This window comes from Entelurus aequoreus, linkage group LG13 (assembly GCF_033978785.1).
Source record: "Entelurus aequoreus isolate RoL-2023_Sb linkage group LG13, RoL_Eaeq_v1.1, whole genome shotgun sequence".
Taxonomy (NCBI): domain Eukaryota; kingdom Metazoa; phylum Chordata; class Actinopteri; order Syngnathiformes; family Syngnathidae; genus Entelurus; species Entelurus aequoreus.
The window spans coordinates 67793282-67818619 of NC_084743.1; the positions used below are offsets into that span (position 1 = coordinate 67793282).

The 25338-nt window shown below is 40.2% G+C and overlaps 1 protein-coding gene across 6 annotated transcripts in view; it reads left to right on the forward strand.

The window, feature by feature from the left end:
- The first annotated feature begins 11970 nt into the window (after positions 1 to 11970).
- LOC133663647 (E3 ubiquitin-protein ligase TRIP12) overlaps positions 11971 to 25338 on the forward strand; it is a 75799-nt gene continuing 62431 nt past the window's right edge. For 5 of the 6 annotated variants that reach the window (XM_062068278.1, XM_062068280.1, XM_062068281.1 and 2 more), the window contains exons 1-2: positions 11971 to 12120; positions 24407 to 24553. In XM_062068278.1, coding sequence (XP_061924262.1) covers positions 24456 to 24553 — 98 coding nt within the window. In that variant the 5' untranslated portion in view covers positions 11971 to 12120; positions 24407 to 24455. Of the gene's footprint in view, positions 12121 to 12767; positions 12902 to 24406; positions 24554 to 25338 lie in introns of those variants that run through there. The other variant, XM_062068279.1, reaches the window with a different exon arrangement.

The following is a 25338-nucleotide window of genomic DNA, read 5'->3' on the forward strand; positions in this document are numbered from 1 at the left end:
CCATTTTGAGCGTTTAATTGACCCCACAAATGTGATGCTCCAGAAACTCAATCTGCTCAAAGGAAGGTCAGTTTTGTAGCTTCTATAACGAGCTAAACTGTTTTCAGATGTGTGAACATGATTGCACAAGGGTTTTCTAATCATCAATTAGCCTTCTGAGCCAATGAGCAAACACATTGTACCATTAGAACACTGGAGTGATAGTTGCTGGAAATGGGCCTCTATACACCTATGTAGATATTGCACCAAAAACCAGACATTTGCAGCTAGAATAGTCATTTACCACATTAGCAATGTATAGAGTGTATTTCTTTAAAGTTAAGACTAGTTTAAAGTTATCTTCATTGAAAAGTACAGTGCTTTTCCTTCAAAAATAAGGACATTTCAATGTGACCCCAAACTTTTGAACGGTAGTGTACATTCATAAACAAACAGTTGTACATTCATTAAAAAAAAAAAATGTTGCAGACCGAAAGGGTTTAGGCTGAAGTTGAACACTTATTGCGCCTAACACTATTAACAAAGTCATGTACGAGATGAGCTTCCAAAAAAAATAGGAAATTTCCTTTTCACAACATATTATAAATACACATTGTACACAACATAAATACTGTTCAATTATATACACAGTAAAGGCATGTGAAATATCCTTGTACACATGTTAAACCTTTGCACCAATTATATACTATATACAAACAATTATACTTCCATTATATTTATAACCCACATTTAGTTTTTAATTAACATTGATCATCGTATTAACTACTGTGTTGATTCAAGAGTGCTATATTTTTCCAAGACATTGGTCTTAAAGTTTTTTTAAATGTGTGAATGGAACTGGAACATTTTAAGAAAACATCCAAGCTGTTCCACAGATGAACCCCCCTGACAGAAACACATCTACTTTTTAAGCTCGTTCTTATGTTTGCTTTCTGGAAGACAGCTGAACCTCTGAGGTCATAGGGACTCTCCCTGGGTTTGAACCTCTCCTGTAGACACCCAGGCAGCATGTGGTTATGAGCTTTATATGTCACAATAGCAGTGTTGAGGTCAACAAGATCGTGCCGTTTTAATGTTTTTAATTTAATAAACAGAGCATTGGTATGGTCATGGTAATCCGCATAATTTACAATTATAATCGCTTTCTTTTGAAGTAAGAACACTGAATTGATGTTTGATTTGTAATTGTTACCCCAGATTTCCACACAATAATTAAGATATGGGAGTACGAATGAATTATATAACATGTTAAGAGCCTTTTGATTTACAGAGTTTTTAATTTTATGTAACATAGCAATGATTTTTGCCATCTTTGTTTTGAGTATATTTATGTACAGTTTTCAATTTAATTTATCATCTATATCGTCCTGGTCGTGGAACTGTGGACCAGCTCTATACTCTCGGCAGGGTCCTTGAGGGTGCATGGGAGTTTGCCCAACCAGTCTACATGTGTTTTGTGGACTTGGAGAAGGCATTCGACCGTGTCCCTCGGGAAGTCCTGTGGGGAGTGCTCAGAGAGTATGGGGTATCGGACTGTCTGACTGTGGCGGTCCGCTCCCTGTATGATCAGTGCCAGTGTTTGGTCCGCATTGCCGGCAGTAAGTCGGACACGTTTCCAGTGAGGGTTGGACTACGCCGAGGCTGCCCTTTGTCACCGATTCTGTTCATAACTTTTATGGAAATAATTTCTAGGCGCAGTCAAGGCGTTGAGGGGATCTGGTTTGGTGGCTGCAGGATTAGGTCTCTGCTTTTTGCAGATGATGTGGTCCTGATGGCTTCATCTGGCCAGGATCTTCAGCTCTCGCTGGATCGGTTCGCAGCTGAGTGTGAAGCGACTGGGATGAGAATCAGCACCTCCAAGTTCGAGTCCATGGTTCTCGCCCGGAAAAGGGTGGAGTGCCATCTCCGGGTTGCGGAGAAGAACCTGCCCCAAGTGGAGGAGTTCAAGTACCTTGGAGTCTTGATCACGAGTGAGGGAAGAGTGGATCGTGAGATCGACAGGCGGATCGGTGCGGCGTCTTCAGTAATGCAGACGCAGTATCGATCCATTGTGGTGAAGAAGGAGCTGAGCCGGAAGGCAAAGCTCTCAATTTACCGGTCGATCTACGTTCCCATCCTCACCTATGGTCATGAGCTTTGGGTTATGACCGAAAGGACAAGATCACGGGTACAAGCGGCCGAAATGAGTTTCCTCCGCCGGGTGGCGGGGCTCTCCCTTAGAGATAGGGTGAGAAGCTCTGCCATCTGGGGGGAGCTCAAAGTAAAGCCGCTGCTCCTCCACATCGAGAGGAGCCAGTTGAGGTGGTTCGGGCATCTGGTCAGGATGCCACCCGAACGCCTCCCTAGGGAGGTGTTTAGGGCACGTCCGACCGGTAGGAGGCCACGGGGAAGACCCAGGACACGTTGGGAAGACTATGTCTCCCGGCTGGCCTGGGAACGCCTCGGGATCCCCCGGGAAGAGCTGGACGAAGTGGCTGGGGAGAGGGAAGTCTGGGTTTCCCTGCTTAGGCTGCTGCCCCCGCGACCCGACCTCGGATAAGCGGAAGAAGATGGATGGATGGATGGATCTATATAGATTCCCAAAAATTTTGTTGAATACACCCTTTCTATCTCCATATCATCAATTCTTATATGACACTGCATGTTATTTTTCCTATTTCCAAAAATTATTGATTTTGTTTTATTTAGGTTGATTGATAGTTTATTGGCATCAAACCTTTGCTATCAAATAAGTAAGTAGTTTGTAAGAAAAGGAGAAATATTTTTACTGTGACAGTGTTATGATAATGATAACAATCAGAACAAACGAAAACTATTTCATAATTCAACATACACTATAACTGTATGAAAATTCATTAATACTATTGATAGTGGGCAGCACGGTGATACAGGGGTTAGTGCGTGTGCCTCACAATACGAAGGTCCTGGGTTCAATCCCCGGGCTCGGGGTCTTTCTGTGTGGAGTTTGCATGTTCTCCCCGTGACTGTGTGGGTTCCCTCCGGGTACTCCGGCTTCCTCCCACCTCCAAAGACATGCATCTTTTCTGGATAGGTTGATTGGCAGCACTAAAAATTGGCCCTAGTGTGTGAATGTGAGTGTGAATGTTGTCTGTCTATCTATTCTATTTACTGAGGGACCCCATTTTTATGACTAGGTCCAACACTGATGTTATTGGTGCGCGCAAAACAGCAGCAGGTGGCTGTGGCCTTCGGGCCGGTTCTAATACTAATCAAATATCATCCCGGGGGCCACAGATAATTCATTCGCAGGCCAGATCTGGCCCGCAGGCCTTGACTTTGACACCCCTGTTACACAGTGTTATGATAATGATAAAAATCATAACAAACGAAAAATATGTCATAATTCAACATTGACAATGATCATTATTACACTATAATTGTATGATAATAATTAATACTATTAACAGTAGTAACAATGTTAACAATAGTAAAAGCAATATTAACAAAAGTAATAATATTTATCTTTATTTTCACCATTACTATGAACTCAAATGTAGCAATACCAATACTAACAAAGAATAATAATATTGGCCTCTATTATCACCATTACTATCGACGCAAATGTAACAACGACAGTATAAACAAAGAATAATAATATTTCGCTTTATTTCCACTATTGCTATCAACTCAAATGTAGTCATAAAAACAATATTAATAAAGAATAATATTTATCTCTATGGGCAGCACGGTGGTACAGGGGTTAGTGCGTGTGCCTCACAATACAAAGGTCCTGAGTTCAATCCCAGGCTTGGGATCTTTCTGTGTGGAGTTTGCATGTTCTCCCCGTGACTGTGTGGGTTCCCTCCGGGTACTCCGGCTTCCTCCCACCTCCAAAGACATGCACCTGGGGATAGGTTGATTGGCAGAGGTGTGGACTCGAGTCACATGACTTGGACTCGAGTCAGACTCGAGTCATGAATTTGATGACTTTAGACTCGACTTGACAAAATGTAAAGAGACTTGCAACTCGACTTAGACTTTAACATCAATGACTTGTGACTTCACTTGGACTTGAGCCTTTTGACTTGACATGACTTGCTACTTTCTCCAAAACCTAAAGTTTAAAAAGTTATTTGGGAGCGCTCCGTAGCTTTCATTTTGTACGTGTCTGTCTATCAGCGTGTGTGCTGCGTGTCAGCGTGTGTGCTCTCAGTACAACAGCCAATCAAATTAGATCTACATTGTTTTCATCACACAGCTCTCATCCAATCAAATTGCAGGACAACCAATGAACAAGAGTTGTCAAACAACGCGCCAGTGAGAAAGACTTATACCAAAGTTGGTTTCGTTCGGGTATAAAAACTACGACTTGGTCAACAAAAAACGAATTGCCGGATGCAAATCACGCAGTTCGAATATTACAGACGGAGACGCAACAACTTCCAACTTCGTTCGACATTTGAAGATGCACAAAGAAGGGTAAGTTTTGAATGTAAGCTAACGTTTATTGGCTAAGTAACATGACTTTTATTTGCTGTGTAGTTAAATCAGTGAGGCTGTAAACTCACTGCTAACGTTATAACCATAGACATCTTATAAGTAGACGCAGCATCGAGCGCTACTGCTTACTGGCGCAGACGAGACGCGGGGCCGCCATCTTGGAGTGGTGATCCGCTCCACTCAGTGCAATTCATTTGGCAGGAGCAATGAACTGTCAGCGCATTTAATTCATTTTACCTCACTGAATACCACTCGTTTTCACACGCTTTTTTGTCATACGTGTAGCTATGATAACGGACACATGTTTTATTATTCATAGTTTGCTTAACAGTAATAGAATATTCTTATATGCTATAAGTGACCAGACGTCCGAGATCAAAACTGGGAATATAAGCCCAGAGAAGGGGGAAAAAAACGGTCAGCTATTTTTAAGTTGAAGAAACAATATAATTACGTTATATATACATGCGTATATCCTACATAAACAATGTATGAATACATTAGATATCTATATATCTTATAGACCGTATCTCTGTTGCTGCAGCAGCAGAGAGTTTATTCTGTCTTGACACTTTGTATTGATATTTTGTATTACATTCTTCCCTTAAATGATAATGTTTACAGTGATTGTTATATATGTATTTTTTATGTATGTCGCTTTGGATAAAAGCGTCTGCCAAATACTTAAACATATATAAACACCTGAAAGTCTTTATATCAGCTAAAACCACCAATCTGTTTCACTGGATTCAGAATAAATCCAAATGCCGTCTTACCCAACAATGTTAGTATTTGAATATTGTTACTTGAAGACTTATTCCTGGTTACAATTATACTGTTAAGAAAGTATTGTCTTATATTTTGCCTAAAATGAGAATGCATCATAATCAGTGGCGGCTGGTGAATTTGGTTTTAGGTGGGGCTGAAAGTTTGTAAACCAAACCCCTGTAGGGGGGTCATCCTCCCCCAGAAGATTTGTTTGTGATTTTCACATACAAATATTGAAGATCTTTGCTCCTTCTTAACTCTGTGGTAATGTTATTTTCATAAAATACAACCAAAAGTACATTAATGTTAAATCTTACTTGTGAAAAGTAATCCCCCGATTCCTATTTTCAACAGTCCGCTCATTTGAGCAGGAAAACGCTGAACACCAGCCCGGCATCTTTGTTTTCTACCTGTCAACTGTCAGTTTAGGCTGCTCGCCGGCTCCTCATCACCACTTCAAGATGCAATTTGCTCGCGTCACAGCAACCAATACTGCGTCTACTTATAAGATGTCTATGGTTATAACATCATTTCAAACACAGCAATATGTTGCGTCCACTGCAGTTTGCTTCCTTATTCATACTTTTTGTCAAGTGATTTTTTTAAGCAGGGTTGCATGAGGTACCTACACTTAACGTTACGTTAGTCAATGTATCACACACAGTAACATAACGTTAGACGGCGGTCAGCAGCACCGCATATTTTAGCCACCTACAAAAAGACAAACATAGTCAAATAAAGGTCAGTTAAAATGTATACTATATTAAGAATATGTGTACATATTGCATAGGGCCCTGACATCTAAAAAGTACAACTCTGTTCATTGTTATGTTCATGTATTTGTTATGTTTTTCATGTGTACGCACACATAAACACACATACAGTATGAGATGAGATCAATGAGATAAGGTAAGAACAGAATAGAAACTGCAGTGGAACTAGTTAGAATGCAATATGCCATGGAAATACAATGTTAACACTTTTGTACAAATAAGTACAGTTGCACTTGTTTTTGCAAATGTGTTTATTCTGTAAAGGAATGAGTTAAATGTTTAAAATTGTTTAAACTATTAAAATGACTGGTTAATAGTGCTATTATGAATTGCAATGTCAGTACTATTTTTTTCCTGCTATTTCAAATGCACTTGTTTTAATAAATAAATACAGCCGTTTAAAAGCATACACAATCTGTGTAAAAATATTAGTCTGTGGTTAAAAGGACTTGAAAGGACTCGAAACTCAAAATGCAGGACTTGTGACTTGACTTGAGACTTTCCAGTCTTGACTTTGGACTTGACTCGGGACTTGCCTGTCTTGACTCGGGACTTGACTCGAGACTTGAGGGCAAAGACTTGAGACTTACTTGTGACTTGCAAAGCAATGACTTGGTCCCACCTCTGTTGATTGGCAACACTAAATTGGCCCTAGTGTGTGAATGTGAGTGTGAATGTTGTCTGTTTATCTGTGTTGGCCCTGTGATGAGGTGGCGACTTGTCCAGGGTGTACCCCGCCTTCCGCCCGAATGCAGCTGAGATAGGCTCCAGCACCTGCCACAACCCCGAAAGGGACAAGCGGTAGGAAATGGATGGATGGATGGATTCATCTCTATTATCACTATTACTATGAACTCAAATGTAAGAACAACAATATTAAGAACAATTGATAATATTTACCTTGATTATCACCATTACTATCAACTTAAATGTAGTGATAACAACCATATTAACACAGAATAATATTAATCTCTATTATCACCCTTAATATCAACCCAAATGTAGCAACAACAATATTCAGCCTTCCCGGTAAGGTCTATTCAGGTGTACTGGAGAGGAGGCTACGCCAGGTAGTCGAACCTCGGATTCAGGAGGAACAGTGTGGTTTTTGTCCTGGTTTTGGAACTGTGGACCAGCTCTATCCTCTCGGCAGGGTCCTTGAGGGTGCATGGGAGTTTACCCAACTAGTCTACATGTGCTTTGTGGGCTTGGAGAAGGCATTCGACCGTCCGTGTACCCTGGGAAGTCCTGTGGGGAGTGGTCAGAGAGTATAGGGTATCGGATTGTCTGATTGTGGCTGTTCGCTCCCTGTATGATCAGTGTCAGAGGGCCCCGACAAGGCTGCCCTTTGTCACCGATTCTGTTCATAACTTTTATGGACAGAATTTCTAGGCGCATCTGCTTTTTGCAGATGATGTGGTCCTGATGGCTTCATCTGGCCAGGATCTTCAGTTCTCACTGGATCAGTTCGCCACCGAGTGTGAAGCGACTGGGATGAGAATCAGCACCTCCGAGTCCAAGTCTATGGAAAAGGGTGGAGTGCCCTCTCCGGGTTTGGGAAGAGATTGTGCCCCAAGTGGAGGAGTTCAAGTACCTCGGAGTCTTGTTCACGAGTGAGGTAAGAGTGGAGCGTGAGATCGACAGGCGTATTGGTGCGGTGTCTTCAGTAATGCAAATGCTGTGTCGATCCGTTGTGGTGAAGAAGGAGCTGTGGGGAGTGCTCAGAGAGTATGGGGTATCGAACTATCTGATTGTGGCGGTCCGCTCCTTGTATGATCAGTGTCAGAGCTTGGTCCACATTTCCTTCAGTAGGTCGGACCCCTTTCCAGTGAGGTGTGGGCTCCGCCAAGGCTGCCCTTTGTCAACAATTCTGTTCATAACTTTTATGGACAGAATTTCTTGGCACAGTAAGGGCGTTGAGGGGATCCGGTTTGGTGGTTGTAGGATTAGGTGTCTGATTTTTGCAGATGATGTGGTCCAGATGGCTTCAGACCAGCTCTATCCTCTCGGCAGGGTCCTTGAGGGTGCATGGGAGTTTACCCAACTAGTCTACATGTGCTTTGTGGGCTTGGAGAAGGCATTCGACCGTCCGTGTACCCTGGGAAGTCCTGTGGGGAGTGGTCAGAGAGTATAGGGTATCGGATTGTCTGATTGTGGCTGTTCGCTCCCTGTATGATCAGTGTCAGAGGGCCCCGACAAGGCTGCCCTTTGTCACCGATTCTGTTCATAACTTTTATGGACAGAATTTCTAGGCGCATCTGCTTTTTGCAGATGATGTGGTCCTGATGGCTTCATCTGGCCAGGATCTTCAGCTCTCACTGGATCGGTTCGCAGCCGAGTGTGAAGCGACTGGGATGAGAATCAGCACCTCCAAGTCTGAGTCAATGGAAAAGGGCGGAGTGCCATCTCCGGGTTGGGGAAGAGATTGTGCCCCAAGTGGAGGAGTTCAAGTACCTCGGAGTCTTGTTCACGAGTGAGGGAAGAGTGGATCGTGAGATCGACAGGCGTATTGGTGCGGCGTCTTCAGTAATGCGAATGCTGTATCGATCCGTTGTGGTGAAGAAGGAGCTGTGGGGAGTGCTCAAAGAGTATGGGGTATCGGACTGTCTGATTGTAGCAGTCCGCTCCCTGTATGATCAGTGTCAGAGCTTGGTATTGCCTGCAGTAGGTCGGACCCATAGACATCTTATAAGTAGATGCAGCATCGAGCGCTACTGCCTACTGGCGCTGACGAGACGCGGGGCCGCCATCTTGGAGTGGTGATCCGCTCCACTCAGTGCAATTCATTTGGCAGGAGCATGGAACTGTCAGTGTATTTAATTAATCTTACCTCACTGAATACCACTGATTTTCACGCATTTTTTTGTCATATGTGTAGCTATGATAAATGACACATGTTTTGGCGTGTTTTATTATTCAGTTTGCTTAATAGTTATAGAATATTCTTATATGCTATAAGTGACCAGACGTCCGAGATCAAAACTGGGAATATAATCCCAGAGAAGGGGGAAAAACACGGTCAGCTATTTTTAAGTTCAAGAAACAATATGATTAGGTTATATAAACGTTTGTACATGCGTATATCCTACATAAACAATGTATGAATACATCAGATATCTATATATCTTAGGGACCTATAGACTGTATCTCGGTTGCTGCAGCAGCAGAGAGTTTATTCTGTTTTGACACTTTGTATTGATATTTTGTATTACATTCTTCGATTAAATGATAATGTTTTCAGTGATTGTTTTATATGTATTTTTTATGTACGTCGCTTTGGATAAAAGTGTCTGCCAAATACTTAAACATAAACATATATAGACACCTGAAAGTCTTTATATCAGCTAAAACCACCAATCTGTTTCACTGGATTCAGAATAAAACCAAATTTTTTCTTGCCCAACAATGTTAGTATTTGAATATTGTTACTTGAAGACTTATTCCTGGTTACAATTATACTGTTAAGAAAGTATTGTCTTATACTTTGTAACTTTTACTATATTATATTATATTATATTATACTTTATAACTTTTACCCCTGTTGGCTTTTACAATCTTTATCTTCATCATTCATTTCAACTTTATGTTATTCAAGTATGACATTTTTAAATTTAATTAATTTCATTGACAAGCAATTCTATTATGGTCATACTCTTGTTTGCTAGCGGCTACGATTTCAGTACTATTGAAGATCTTTACTCCTTCTCAACTCTGTGGTAATATTCTTTTCACAAAATACAACCAATAGTACGTTAATGTTAAATCTTACTTGTGAAAAGTAATCACCCGATTCCTATTTTCAACAGTCCGCTCATTTGAGCAGGAAAACGCTGAACACCAGCTTTGTTTTCTACCTGTCAACTGTCAGTTTAGGCTGCTCGCCGACTCCTCATCACCACTTCAAGATGGTGGCCAAATTTCTTGCGTCACAGCAGCCAATGCTGCGTCTACTTATAAGATGTCTATGGTCGGACCCCTTTCCAGTGAGGGTTGGGCTCCGCCAAGGCTGCTCTTTGTCACCGATTCTGTTCATAACTTTTATGGACAGAATTTCTAGGCGCAGTTAGGGCGTTGAGGGGATCCAGTTTGGTGGCTGCAGGATTAGGTATCTGTTTTTGCAGATGATGTGGCCCTGATGGGTTCATCTGGCCAAGATCTTCAGCTCTCACTGGATCGATTCGCAGCCGAGTGTGAAGCGACTGGGATTAAAATCAGCACCTTCAAGTCTGAGTCTATGGAAAAGGGTGGAGTGCCATCTCCGGGTTGGGGAAGAGATAGTGCCCCAAGTGGAGAAGTTCAAGTACATTGGAGTCTTGTTCACGAGTAAGGGAAGAGTGGATCGTGAGATCGACAGGCGGTTCGGTGTCTTCAGTAATGCGGACGCTGTATCGATCCGTTGTGGTGAAGAAGGAGCTGAGCTGGAAGGAAAAGCTTTCATTTTACCGGTTGATCTACGTTCCTATCCTCACCTATGGTCATGAGCTTTGGGTTATGACCGAAAGGACAAGATCACAGGAAATTAGTTTCCTACGCTGGGTGACGGGGCTCTCCCTTAGAGATAGGGTGAGAAGCTCTGTCATCCGGAAGGAGCTTAAAGTAAAGCCGCTGCTCTTCCACATTGAGAGGAGCCAGATGAGGTGGTTCGGGCATCTGGTCAGGATGCCACCCGAACGCCTCCTTAGAGAGGTCTAGGGCTTGTCCGACCTGTAGGAGGCCACGGGGAAGATCCAGAACACGCTGGGAAGACTATCTCTCCCGCCTGGCCAGGGAACGCCTCTGAATCCAGTGGGAGAAGCTGGACCAAGTGGCTGGGGAGAGGGAAGTCTGGGCTTCTCTGCTTAGGCTGCTGCCCCCGCAACCCGACCTCGGATAAGCGGAAGAGAATGGATAGATGGATGGAATATTAATCTATATAATGTCACCATTACTCTTAACTCAGAGGTAGAAATACATAAAACACATACATAAGTAAACAATGAGAAAAAATAAAAGGACAGGATTATATTAAAGTATACAGTGCTATGATAATGATAAGAATAAGAACATAAACAGGGAAATATCGCTCATACCATGCAAGTCAGTATGTGGAATTAAATTATGGAATGGATTAAGCAAAGCAATCAAACAATGTACTAATATGATCCAGTTCAAGAAACTCTTCAAACTTAAAGTGTTTACAAAGTACAATGAAGAAGAACCATGACAAACATTCTCAATTTATTTCATCCATCCATTCATTCGTTCTTAAAGTATTCTTACTTATCTCATCATATGAAATATGACTTACTTCACAATTATTATTATTACATTCTTACTATTATTTATTTATTTATTTTTATTGTGATTACTTATGGAGTTTATTGTGAATAAATTGTGAACAGGAAGTGAACAAAAGGTTTTAGCAACTGTTATGTAAAGAAAAGGGGTAGGATTAAATAAGCTCTGCTTCTTCCTACTCCTTTTCGAACATGTTGAAAAGAGAAACTGGAAATTGTGATGTATCATGTTGTATGCTTGCATGTTCGAAATAAACTCAAACTCAAACTCAAGTATTTACCCAATACCGATATTACGCCAGTGTTGAAATCGATTCCTGTATCGACTCGCCTCTTCACTGACAAAGGTAAACAGGAAGTGTGGCAAATGACCACTGACCTTGTTATTTTTGAAGAGAGACTCCTTCAAATCCACGACGACTCGTATTCCACACTTTTGATACGGGCGAGAAAATGTGGCATTTTGTATTATTTGATTTATGGAAAATCAATAACCATCAGTACGACTAAATAATAAAAAGCACTTTATGTAAATTAACCGATAAACCCACAATTGCAATGACAACTCGTATATGTCACCCTGTCGAAAATACGATTGAAATAAGTTATTAATTATTGATAAAAACGTTTAAATTGGCGAAGTGGTTTCATTTGAGGGCTGTTATTACGCACAGGCCGGAAGCTAAACTCGGAAGAAACTAGTCCCCTGCGCGGAGGAATCGGGCGGATGTATATCCCAGTTGCGGGCCGCTCAGCTGATGGTAAACTAGCAGCCAAGGCTAGTGGAGAGAAAAGAGGAGCTGGTGCACTGTCTGTTACAACTACAACACTGGAAGAAATAGGTAACAACATGAACACAAAATGTATCTTTTTTAATGACATTTACCTCAACTGCCTCGAAACGTTTTCAGAATCGAAACATAACTGGTTATGATCTCGAATCTCGTATCTGCTGCCCTGTTTTTTTGTGTGTGTATCTAAAAGGGTATCCAGACTCCATTTCGTGTTACCTTACGTGAACGCACTTTTGATTTATTAGATCAATATGACACTTTTCCCCCACCCGAATAAATGCGTTTGTTTACACAATCCAATCGAGCTGACAAAAAAAAAAAAGGCAAGCTAGCGACAACAAGGCAGGCTAATACAGATTAGCTTGTGTGCTCCGTGCTAGCGCTCTTGTTTGATTTGTCGGCGCTAGCCATCGCGCACACGACCGAATTGGGGTCGAGGTCGGTGTGTGAAAAAAAGGCTAACCGGGTCACGGTTAGTCAAGTCGCGATCGGTTTATGTCAAGCTGCTTGTTTGCGAGTAAACAAATCGCCAACGCGTATACCGCGTACGGCTAGGCTAGCGTTAGCATGCGAATCGCTTTTTTTACAGCCTCGACTACTAGGGGTGCTTGTGTGTTTGTTTGTTGTACAAGATGTGGTAAATTCGAGTATTGACACGTTGCGTGTGCGGCTCAATCTTTGTGTCTGCCTCTGAAACATTAAAGACAAACGCCAGTTGGCGTCACTAAGAGTCGGGCATTGGCCTTCTGTCAGCTCGGAAAACATCTTAGCTCGCTGGCTAGCGCTACTTGTGAGTTACACATTCGCATTGTCGCCGGTGGACGACATGGTGGGTAACTGTTTTGTTTTTCATGATTTTATCTACCGTGGTAGGTTAAAAATGGCAACATGACGTGTGAGCTAAGTTGTTGTCAGCTGTAGCACGCAGTCAATACAACAAGTTAGCTAGCTAGCTAGCTAGCTGTTTGCCATTAAATGACTTTTAACACCGCCGTGTTCGACATGTAAGTCTACCTGAGAGTGTTTGCTTTCTCCTGTCGTGGCAATTCCTAAGTACACCACAAATAATACTCGCTATTCACATTTATAAGTGAGTTTATGTTGGGAGCTAAAAAAAAAAAAAAAAGGTGACATACCGGTGCGTCAACTACGCATTTTCATCTCTGCTCCAATTTAGCAGAACAAAACGTTGGCCTTTCAGCGACGTGTCGCGATATACTGGCTCAAATCCAATTTTGCTCAGGGATTAGTTTTTTATTTTGTGTTTTTTTTTTATTTACAAAAGAGACCGAGCCCCAATTAAAACATGTCACCAGCTAAAATGTGCTGTAGACGTCAGAAAGACACTAGGCCTCGCTTATCGCGGCTTGTATAAACATACTCTGTTGTGTTGAAGTAAGTTGCGCTTCGATGTTGCCGAACACGTGACAAGTTGGCGTGAAGGCAGAAAAGGTGAGCTTTGTCCACTAGAGTGGACGCAAAGGGCAGGGTGTACTGTCCGTGTGGGCCTGAAAGGGCCCTGGATTAACAATTGGTAGTATATTTGGACATGCAAAAACAAATCAAACTAAATTATTCTGACATTTTCACAGTAAAGTACAGAAATAAATCAAAAAAATTAAACAATACGGTTTTTCGTCCGATATAAGCGCCGACGCAAGTGGTTTACATGATGCAAAGCTGGTCTTGAGCCTAATTGAAGGATTATTGTGGCCAAAGAACAAATTAACAATCTACTTTAATTTAAAGACAACATAAGTCTGTCATAATGTTAAAGGCCTACTGAAATGAATTTTTTTTATTTAAACGGGGATAGCAGATCCATTCTGTGTCACACTTGATAATTTCGAGATATTGCCATATTTTTGCTGAAAGGATTTAGTAGAAAACATCGACGATAAAGGTCGCAACTTTTGGTCGCTGATAAAAAAAAGCCTTGCCTGTACCGGAAGTAGCGTTACGTCACATGTTGAAAGGCTCCTCACATTTCCCCATTGTTTACAATGGAGCGAGAGAGATTCGGACCGAGAAAGCGACGATTACCCCATTAATTTGAGCCAGGATGAAAGATTCGTGGATGAGGAACGTGAGAGTGAAGGACTAGAGTCGCTCTGACCGTAACTTAGGTACATTGGATTCCACACTTCCTCCTTTTTCTATTGTGGATCACGGATTTGTATTTTAAACCACCTCGGATACTATATCCTCTTGAAAATGAGAGTCAAGAATGCGAAATGGACATTCACAGTGACTTTTATCTCCATGACAATACATCAGCGAAACACTTTAGCTGCGGAGCTAACGTGATAGCATCGGGCTTACCTGCAGATAGAAACAAAGAAATAAGCCCCTGACTGGAAGGATAGACAGAAAATCAACAATACTATTAAACCCTGGACCTGTAACTACACGGTTAATGCTTTCCAGCCTGGCGAAGCTTAACAATGCTGTTGCTAACGACGCCATTGAAGCTAACTTAGCTACGGGACCTCACGGAGCTATGCTAAAAACATTAGTTATCCACCTACGCCAGCCCTCATCTGCTCATCAACACTCGTGCTCACCTGCGTTCCAGCGATCGACGGTGCGACGAAGGGCTTCACCCGATCACCGATGCGGTCGGCGGCTAGGGTCGGATAGCGCGTCTGCTATCCACCTCAAAGTCCCCCTGCTTGTGTTGCTACAGCCAGCCGCTAATACACCGATCCCACCTACAGCTTTCTTCTTTGCAGTCGTCATTGTTCATTAAACAAATTGCAAAAGATTCACCAACACAGATGTCCAGAATACTGTGGAATTTTGCAATGAAAACAGAGCTTTTTGTATTGAATACAATGGTGTCCGAATACTTCCGTTTCAACCATTGAGGTCACGCGCAAACGTCATATCTAGACGTTTTCAACCGGAAGTGTGGCGGGAAATTTAAAATTGCACTTTATAAGTTAACCCGGCCGTATTGGCATGTGTTGCAGTGTTAAGATTTCATCATTGATATATAAACTATCAGACTGCGTGGTCGGTAGTAGTGGGTTTCAGTAGGCCTTTAATAGTAAATAGTATGAAAAACACTAAACTATGTTGTTCTCTGACTAATTTCCCTTGATCGATCGTTTCTTAACATTCCACACTACACAATAGTGTATATATATACACACTACCGTTCAAAAGTTTGGGGTCACCCAAACAATTTTGTGGAATAGCCTTCATTTCTAAGAACAAGAATAGACTGTCGAGTTTCAGATGAAAGTTCTCTTTTTCTGGCCATGTTGAGCGTTTAATTGACCCCACAAATGTGATGCTCCAGAAACTCAATCTGCTCAAAGGAAGGTCAGTTTTGTAGCTTCTGTAACGAGCTAAACTGTTTTCAGATGTGTGAACATGATTGCACAAGGGTTTTCTAATCATCAATTAGCCTTCTGAGCCAATGAGCAAACACATTGTACCATTAGAACACTGGAGTGATAGTTTCTGGAAATGGGCCTCTATACTCCTATGTAGATATTGCACCAAAAAACAGACATTTGCAGCTAGAATAGTCATTTACCACATTAGCAATGTATAGAGTGTATTTCTTTAAGGTTAAGACTAGTTTGAAGTTATCTTCATTGAAAAGTACAGTGCTTTTCCTTAAAAAATAAGGACATTTTAATGTGACCCCAAACTTTTGAACGGTAGTGTATATATACTATGATTTGTGCTGACATTGTAACAGATTAATATCAGTATTGGCCAAGTCCTGTTGTGGCAATTCCTAAGTATACCACAAATAATACTCGATATTCACATTTATCAGTGAGTTTAGGTTGGGGGCTAAAAAAAAGGTGACATACCGGTGCGTCAACTACGCATTTTCATCTCTGCTCCAATTTAGCAGGACAAAACGTTGGCCTTTCAGCGACGTGTCGCGATATACTGGCTCAAATCCAACTTTGCTCTGGGATTTGTGCGTGTTTTTTTTATTTTGTGGGTTTTTTACAAAAGAGACCGGCCCAAAAAAACATGTATGTCACCGGCTAAAATGTGCTGTAGACGTCAGAAAGACACTAGGCCTCGCTTATCGCAACTTGGATAAACATACTCGGTTGTGTTGAGTTAAGTTGCGCTTCGATGTTGCCGAACACGTGACAAGTTGGCGTGAAGGCAGAAAAGCTGAGCTTTGTCCACTATAGTGGACGCAAAGGGCAGGGTGTACTGTCCGTGTGGGCCTGAAAGGGCCCTAGATTAACAATTGGTAGTACATTTGGACATGCTAAAACAAATCAAACTAAATTATCCTGATATATTTACAGTAAAGTACAGAAATTAAACAAAGAAATCACAAAAAAATGAAAACGATACGGTTTTTCGTCCGATATAAGCGCCGATGCAAGTGGTTGACATTACGCAAAGCTGGTCTTGAGCCTAATTGAAGGATTATTGTGGCCAAAGAACAAATTAACAATTTACTTTAATCTAAAGACAGCATAAGTCTGTCATAATGTTAATAGTAAATAGTTCAGTGTTTTTCATACTATGTTGCTCTCTGACTAATTTCCCTTGATCGATCCTTTCTTAACATTCCACACTACACAATATTGTATATACATATACTATGATTCGTGCTGATATTGTATCAGATTAATATCTGTATTGGCCAAGTCCTGTCGTGGCAATTCCTAAGTATACCACAAATAATACTCGATATTCACATTTCCAAGTGAGTTTAGGTTGGGGGCTAAAAAAAGGTGACATACGGGTGCGTCAACTACGCATTTTCATCTCTGCTCCAATTTAGCAGAACAAAACGTTGGCCTCTCAGCAATGTGTCGCGATATACTGGCTCAAATCCAACTTTGCTCTGGGATTTGTGCCTGTTATTTTTATTTTGTGTTTTTTTTTTTTACAAAAGAGACAGAGCCCCAAAAAAAACATTTATGTCACCAGCTAAAATGTGCTGTAGACGTCAGAAAGACACTAGGACTCGCTTATCGCGGCTTGGATAAACATACTCGGTTGTGTTGAATTAAGTTGCGCTTCGATGTTGCCGAACACGTGACAAGTTGGCGTGACGGCAGAAAAGGTGAGCTTTGTCTACTAGAGTGGACGCAAAGGGCAGGGTGTACTGTCCGTGTGGGCCTGAAAGGGCCCTGGATTAACAATTGGTAGTTTATTTGGACATGCTAAAACGAATCAAACTAAATTATCCTGATATATTTACAGTAAAGTACAGAAATAAAAGCAAAGAAATTACAAAAAAATGAAAACAATACGGTTTTTCGTCCGATAGAAGCGCCGATGCAAGTGGTTTACATGATGCAAAGCTGGTCTTGAGGCTAACTGAAGGATTATTGTGGCCAAAAAACTAATTAACAATTTACTTTAATTTAAAGACAGCATAAGTTTGTCATAATGTTAATAGTAAATAGTTTAGTGTTTTTCATACTATGTTGTTCTCTGACTAATTTCCCTTGATCGATCCTTTCTTAACATTCCACTCTACACAATATTGTGTATATATATACTATGATTCGTGCTGATATTATATCAGATTAATATCGGTATTGGCCAAGTCCTGTCGTGGCAATTCCTAAGTATACCACAAATAATACTCGATATTCACATTTATAAGTGAGTTTAGGTTGGGGGCTAAAAAAAAGGTGACATACTGGAGCGTCAACTACGCATTTTCATCTCTGCTCCAATTTAGCAGAACAAAATGTTGGCCTTTCAGCGACGTGTCGCGATATACTGGCTCAAATCAAACTTTGCTCAGGGATTTGTTTTTTATTTTGTGGGTTTTTTACAAAAGAGACCGAGCCCCAAAAAAAACATTTATGTCACCAGCTAAAATGTGCTGTAGACGTCAGAAAGACACTAGGCCTCGCTTATCGCGGCTTGGATAAACATACTCTGTTGTGTTGAATTAAGTTGCGCTTCGATGTTGCCGAACACGTGACAAGTTGGCGTGAAGGCAGAAAAGGTGAGCTTTGTCCACTAGAGTGGACGCAAAGGGCAGGGTGTACTGTCCGTGTGGGCCTGAAATGAAAGGGCCCTGGATTAACAATTGGTAGTATATTTGGACATGCTAAAACAAATCAAACTAAATGACCCTGATATATTTACAGTAAAGTACAGAAATAAAGCAAAGAAATCACAAAAAAATGAAAACAATACGGTTTTTCGTCCGATAGAAGCGCCGATGCAAGTGGTTTACATTACGCAAAGCTGGTCTTAAGCCTAACTGAAGGATTATTGTGGCCAAAAAACAAAGTAAAAATCGACTTTAATTTAAAAACAGCATAAATCTGTCATAATGTTAAAAGTAAATAGTTTAGTGTTTTTCATACTATGTTGTTCTCTGACTAATTTCCCTTGATCGATCCTTTCTTAGCATTGCACACTATACAATATTGTATATACTGTATATATTATGATTTGTGCTGATATTGTATCAGATTAATATCTGTATTGGCCAAGTCCTGTCGTGGCAATTCCTAAGTATACCACAAATAATACTCGCTATTCACATTTATAAGTGAGTTTAGGTGGGGGGCTAGGTGACATACCGGTGCGTCAACTACGCATTTTCATCTTTGCTCTGCTCCAATTTAGCAGAACAAAACGTTGGCCTTTCAGCGACGTGTCGCGATATACTGGCTCAAATCCAACTTTGCTCTGGGATTTGTGCCTGTTTTTTTATTTTGTGGGTTTTTTTTACAAAAGGGACCGGCCCAAAAAAACATGTATGTCACCAGCTCAAATGTGCTGTAGACGTCAGTAAGACAATAGGCCTCGCTTATCGCGGCTTGGATAAACATACTCGGTTGTGTTGAATTAAGTTGCGCTTTGATGTTGCCGAACACGTGACAAGTTGGCGTGAAGGCAGAAAAGCTGAGCTTTGTCCACTAGAGTGGACGCAAAGGGCAGAGTGTACTGTCCGTGTGGGCCTGAAATGAAAGGGCCCTGGATTAACAATTAGTAGTACATTTGGACATGCTAAAACAAATCATACTAAATTATCCTGATATATTTACAGTAAAATACAGAAATAAAACAAAGAAATCACAAAAAAATGAAAACAATACCGTTTTTCGTATCCAAAAAGGAGTGTCAAACTCGTTTTCATGCAGTAATGGCTGTCCACGGACATATACGTATATTGTATGTAAATGTATAATCGCCTCATATTTGTTATATTTATTTTCTAAAGGATAACATGTTCGGTCCGCAATAGGCAAAAAACGTGTTGGATGTCTGATATAAGCTCCAGGGGAAGTGGTTTACATGTGCAAAGCTGGTCTTTAGCCTAACTGAATGATTATTGTGGCCAAAAAACTTAATTAACAATGTACATTAATTTAAAGACAGCATAAGTTTTGTCATAATTTAGTAGTAAATAGTTTAGTGTTTTTCATACTATGTTCTCTGACTAATTTACCTTGATCAATCCTTTCTTCACATTCTACACTACAAAATATTGTATATCTATATACTAGGATTCGTGCTGATATCGTATCAGATTAATATTGGTATTGGCCAACACTCAAGACTCCAATATGGGTATTGTATCTGAAGAGAATAAAATGTATAGGGACATCCCTAATTTCGGTGATTTTTGACACCAAAAATGTTTGGAATATCTTGCTGCATGATCAGATAATTATAAAGTTTAGAAAAAGTGCAATTGTTTGCAAATCTTTGTCAAAAATGAAAGTTAACATTTAGCAACATAGATCAAGTGGTTTATTGACGCAAAGTTCCAGGCTTTCACGGGCCACATAAAATGATGTGGCTGGCCTTGAGTTTGACACCTGTTAATAACTATGGTGTTTTTAAAAAAATTTAAATTAAGCCTTTTATAAAAAAACAAGCCTTTATTTTATGTAATGTCTTTTTACAATAGTGAAGTTAGATTAAAGCTGCTTGTGTGTATCAGTTGATCAGATTATCATCAGCCTGTTTGAAAGGAACACCTTTGAATCCCCCGCAGGAACTGTGATCTTATTTTGAAAGTTCACCTTTGTCCCTCCCAAAAAAAAAACTTTTGTTAATTTGCATTTTGTGCCAAAAATGTGTTAAAACGTAGGGCTCTGCGATATGGCTGAAAATGTATCGTGATGTAAGTTTTTTATATTGGGCAATAACTATAATTATTGATATTTGTATGACCTATTGAAAATATGGACCTTGATAAAAAATTTATTAAATGTTAACGTTTAATTTTCAAACATAACGTTCCTCTGATTATAATCCCCTCAGCGATCAAGGCAGAAAGGGAAGGAAATGTCAACACTACCACGGAAAACACCCAAACAATCAATGTAAACACTTTGCAATAACCTTTTTAAATTGATGTGAAAAAATAAGGAGCATGTAAGAAATGATTAATAAAGTATAACAAAATAATGCAAACAGAGAAACCTGAGAACACAATTTTTTGCATATTTAGTGCCAGGAAGTTATTTACTTGGTCTGTGTAACATTTAATTTGGTCCGTTATTCTTATTCAAGTATGGAAATCAATTCATGTCACTCAGTATTTACTATTTAAATATTATTGTACCAAATTATTATTTTAAAGAAACACATTTATTATATATTTTTTATTTCTACTGTCCCGCACTTTAATTCCTGCCTGTTGTTTCTGTACATCCGAATAGGGAACAGCCGAGTGTTGAAAAGAAAAAAAGAGCACGGTGAAGGACTACGGTCCGTCTGGAAAAAAAACAAACTGCCATACCCGTTGAGGGTGACTTTTTTTGCTTTATCGACAATTTCCTCACTTTCTGCAGCACTCATTTTTAGTTTTCTTCTCACTCCATGCAGAGAATCAACTACGAGACAGTAACATGTCAAAACCAAACTTGATTGTTAATACTTTCGCTTGATTAGCTGTTTGACATGTCCCCTCCGTTGTTCACTGATTACTTCCTGTTTTTCTAGGTCGCCACACCCCGAGTGCCTTTGTTCATGCAACCAACTTTGCTTCATTCTTTCTCGATGCTTTGGACCCAAAAAAATAAATAAATATATACTCAACGTTTTATCGAACACATTTTTATCGGTATCGATTATGTGTCGATTGCGATACATATTGATATAGTTTTACCGGCCCAACCCTAGTAAAACGTCAAGTTTACTTTTGATTTACAGGTAGTTTGCCATGCTCCCAAGCTGATGAAATAGAATTAAAAAAGCAAAAGTTCCGCAAATCAACTGACTTAAAGTGGTTGTATTATGATTTTTTTGTCTACATTTTGGCATGTGCAGGCATGTGATTTTTCCGCCTATAGTCGGAAATCCGTCTTTTTTTATCGCCTTAAAAATATAAAAAAAATGTTTTCAGTTTTTTTTTTTTTTTTTTTTTTTTTACAACCAACCATGTGTGTTAAAATCTTGATCCGTCTTTTTGCCATACCTGCAAACAACTACGGTTTTCCCGTAATGAGTACGGTTTTTGATAATCCAGTGGTAAAAACTACGGTTTTCCATTAAAAATTATTAATTAAAAATCGAAGCTACGTAGTAAAGCAACTCCACGGGCAGGAGACAAAATACTCGGAACATCAATGATGATTGGTTGGTTTACGTATAAGAAAATCTATGATTAGTTGGTTGGTTTACTATGATGAGTGACGATTTGGTTAAGATAGGGCACAACATTACGGACAGGCCAATCAGAGGCAAGATAGGGCGGGTTATCGAACCAGGAAGGGTAATCACAACAGACAAGCACACCACAAATGACGACGAGAGAGTCGGAGAAGAGAAGAAATTATATATTAAAAAAAACTAGTGGAAGATGGCAGAGAGATTATTTTCCTTACATTTTTCTTTTAGCGATGTAGACCTCCAGGAAACCCACAATGCGTCTACTTGGCCACATTTGGACAAATGTATACGTCTGGATAAAACGATGCCCAACATATTAATTTTAGTTGTTTACCATGTAAGCCCAAATCAAAACTGCTCTTGACAAGGAAGACGTGGAATATACATTTAAGAACACATGACTGTGGCAGACATGTGATGACTTTTGCTACAGTATAGCATGTCTAAATGCTACATTTAATTTTCACTGGTGTTTTAGAACAAGACACTAGTTGACATTTTGTTAATTATTTCTACTGTTTATATTTCTACTGTTTATATTTTGACATTGAAAAGTTGAATCATTTTGAAACATAAACACATTGCTGTCTGAATAATTAAGATATTCACATTAAACATATTCATATCGTTACATCTCTACTTGTAGTCTACATAACATGTAATGGTGGGTCTTTGGTCAAAATTTTGCATAGACTATGTTTTACATACCATCTTCAAACCGCTTTCTGACCGTCCGTCCCTTCAGGATGCGCAGCTTTGTGGGCGGTCTTACGGTGCGTTCCATTTGTACTGAAAGTTGGAATTCAGAGTCAAAATCTGATTTATTGGCCAAGTATGTCTAACACAAAGAAATTTGACTTGGTAGACTGCTCTTTTCAACTGGAACATCCCTCAAGGTCAGTTTTCTGTAGTCGGGCATTCTGATCAGTTGGCTTCAAAGATGGCTGTTCTGGATGTAAACAATGCTATACGCTTCTATAATATCTGTTATTAGCGCTTTTGAGTTTTTGTCACTCTAAATAAGCTATGTACAATGTATTGTTGGACGTTTATATATGGTAATGTTACTGTAGTGCAGTGTTTTTCAACCACTGTGCCGCGGCACACTAGTGTGCCGCGAGATACAATCTGGTGTGCCGTGGGAGATTATCTAATTTCACCTATTTGGGGTAAAAAAATATTATTTACAGACCAGTAATTCTAGTCTGCAAATGATGTGTTGTTGTTGAGTGTCGGTGCTGTCTAGAGCTCGGCAGAGAAACCATGTAATACTCTTCCGTATCAGTAGGTGGCGGACGGTAGCTAATTGCTTTGTAGATGTCGGAAACAGCGGGAAGCAGTGTGCAGGTAAAAAGGTATTTAATGCTTAAACAGAAAATAAACAAAAGGTAAGTGCCCCTAAGAAAAGGCATTGAATCTTAGGGAAGGCTATGCAGAACAAAACTAAAACCGAACGAGCTACAAAGTCAACAAAAAACAGAATGCTGGACGACAGCAAAGACTTACTGTGGAGCAAAGACGGCGTCCACAATGTACATCCGAACATGACATGACAATCGACAATGTCCCCACAAAGAAGGATAAAAACAAAGTAGATGCGGGAAACATCGCTCAAAGGAAGACATGAAACTGCTACAGGAAAATACCAAAAAAAGAGAAAAAGCCATTAAAATAGGAGCGCAAGACAAGAATTAAAACACTGCACACAGGAAAACAGCAAAAAAAAGTCTAAATAAGTCAGGGTGTGATGTGATAGGTGGTGACAGTACACCTACTTTGAGACAAGAGCTATAGTGATGCATGCTTGGTTATGCTTTAAAGTCATATCCAACAATTGCGACAACGACTTTTTACTGTCAACCGAGTTTCGTTTTTTTAATGATTTCTGCTGGTGGTGTGCCTCTGCATTTTTTCAACGCAAAAAATGTGCCTTGGCTCAAAAAAGGTTGAAAAACACTGCTGTAGTGTAAACTACATTTATTTCATGTGGTTCTATTTTGCTATCAATAACTTCCGTTTTCTCTTCATCCACCGTGTTTGAAGGTTGCAGAAGAAAATGCAAATTTTCTCATAAGTTGTTTATATTAAGACAAGGCAAGCACAAATATAACTTTCGTGCATGTGGCCAACTTGATTTCCGACCTCGTAAATGGAACACTCACAACTCTGCTGTGACGTAATATCTAGCGCCGACTTCCAACTTCCGAGGTTAATGGAATGCAGCATTATGTACGTACCTCCACTTAGACTGCATCTTTTAGAACTATACGCTACTATGTATTAGAAATGGCAACATCAGAGGATGCATGTGCAAGTACGAGCCAGTCTGCCCCACAACAAGATGATAGAGATAAATGAGGCACTTACTGATTATGGCAGATTCACAAAGCTCTTCGGATAAATCTCTACCATATATGGAAATATCCGCTGACGTCACACTTGGGAAAAACGTCTCAAATTGGGCCAATTTCAAAGGGCTTGTTTGGAGGAGGTTTGGAAGAAGGCAATATTGTTCTATGAATATCTACACAATGCTTTCATGGTTTGATTTCAAATTTTCGGGACTTATGCAGATCCCCAATACACAAAAACAGGTACAAATAGGTAAGAGATGTTGGTTTTGCGTAATACGTGCCCTTACAAAGAAGCAGATACGATCTTTAAATGGGGAGCTTTGCTTACACAGTATATCTCAATCCTGTTTACATGTGTTGATGATACTCCTGTCTGTCTTTGATTGCAGTGAATGGTAGTGTCTAGAAAGGGTATGTCCCTTCAGGAGAGAGGTGCCAATGTCCAACCGGCCTAATTCCAATCCAGGGGGGTCACTGCGCCGTTCACAGAGGAACACTGCTGCGGCCCAGCCACAAGACCACACAGTCGCAGGAAGGTCAGTGAGACCCCCGTCATTGCTTTATTTTACTAACAGCTGCACCTTGAAGGCCATTTGTTGCAAAATGTGTTTTAACAGACTTAAATATCTATCTAACCTGAGTGGGTTACAGTGGAACCTTCTTATTGGTGAATACAATCTGTTTTGGAACGATGGTTAGTCTAATCATAACGGCAATATACCAATCGGGTCAATCTACTGGACAGACAGTTTTGCGTTACAATTTAACTAGAGTTGCGCGACAAAATGATATAAATGGTTGACGATAGAGATTTTAATGTTATCCTGGTATCGTCATAATGCATGTTGACACGTTCAAGCTGTGTCCCGCAAATTTGACAGACAAGCAAACAATGCGCCCGCATCGCTAGCGGCTGACATCCTTCCACAGTGCAAAGGCATTTCTCATTCAGCAACCCTCGCTGAAAATGGTGGCAGATAAAATAAGTTTCTTACAAGTATCATTATCACGGGAGGATGAGAAATATCTACACATATTACACCACACATTGTAGAAAGATGCTAACTGCTAAGCTAGAGCTTTTGATTAGGGATGTCCGATAATGGCTTTTTGCCGATATCCGATATTCCGATATTGTCCAAATCTTAATTACCGATACCGATATCAACCGATACCGATATCAACCGATACCGATATATACAGTCGTGGAATTAACACATTATTATGCCTAATTTGGACAACCAGGTATGGTGAAGATAAGGTCCTTTTTTTAAAAATTAATAAAATAAAACAAGATAAATAAATTAAAAACATTTTCTTG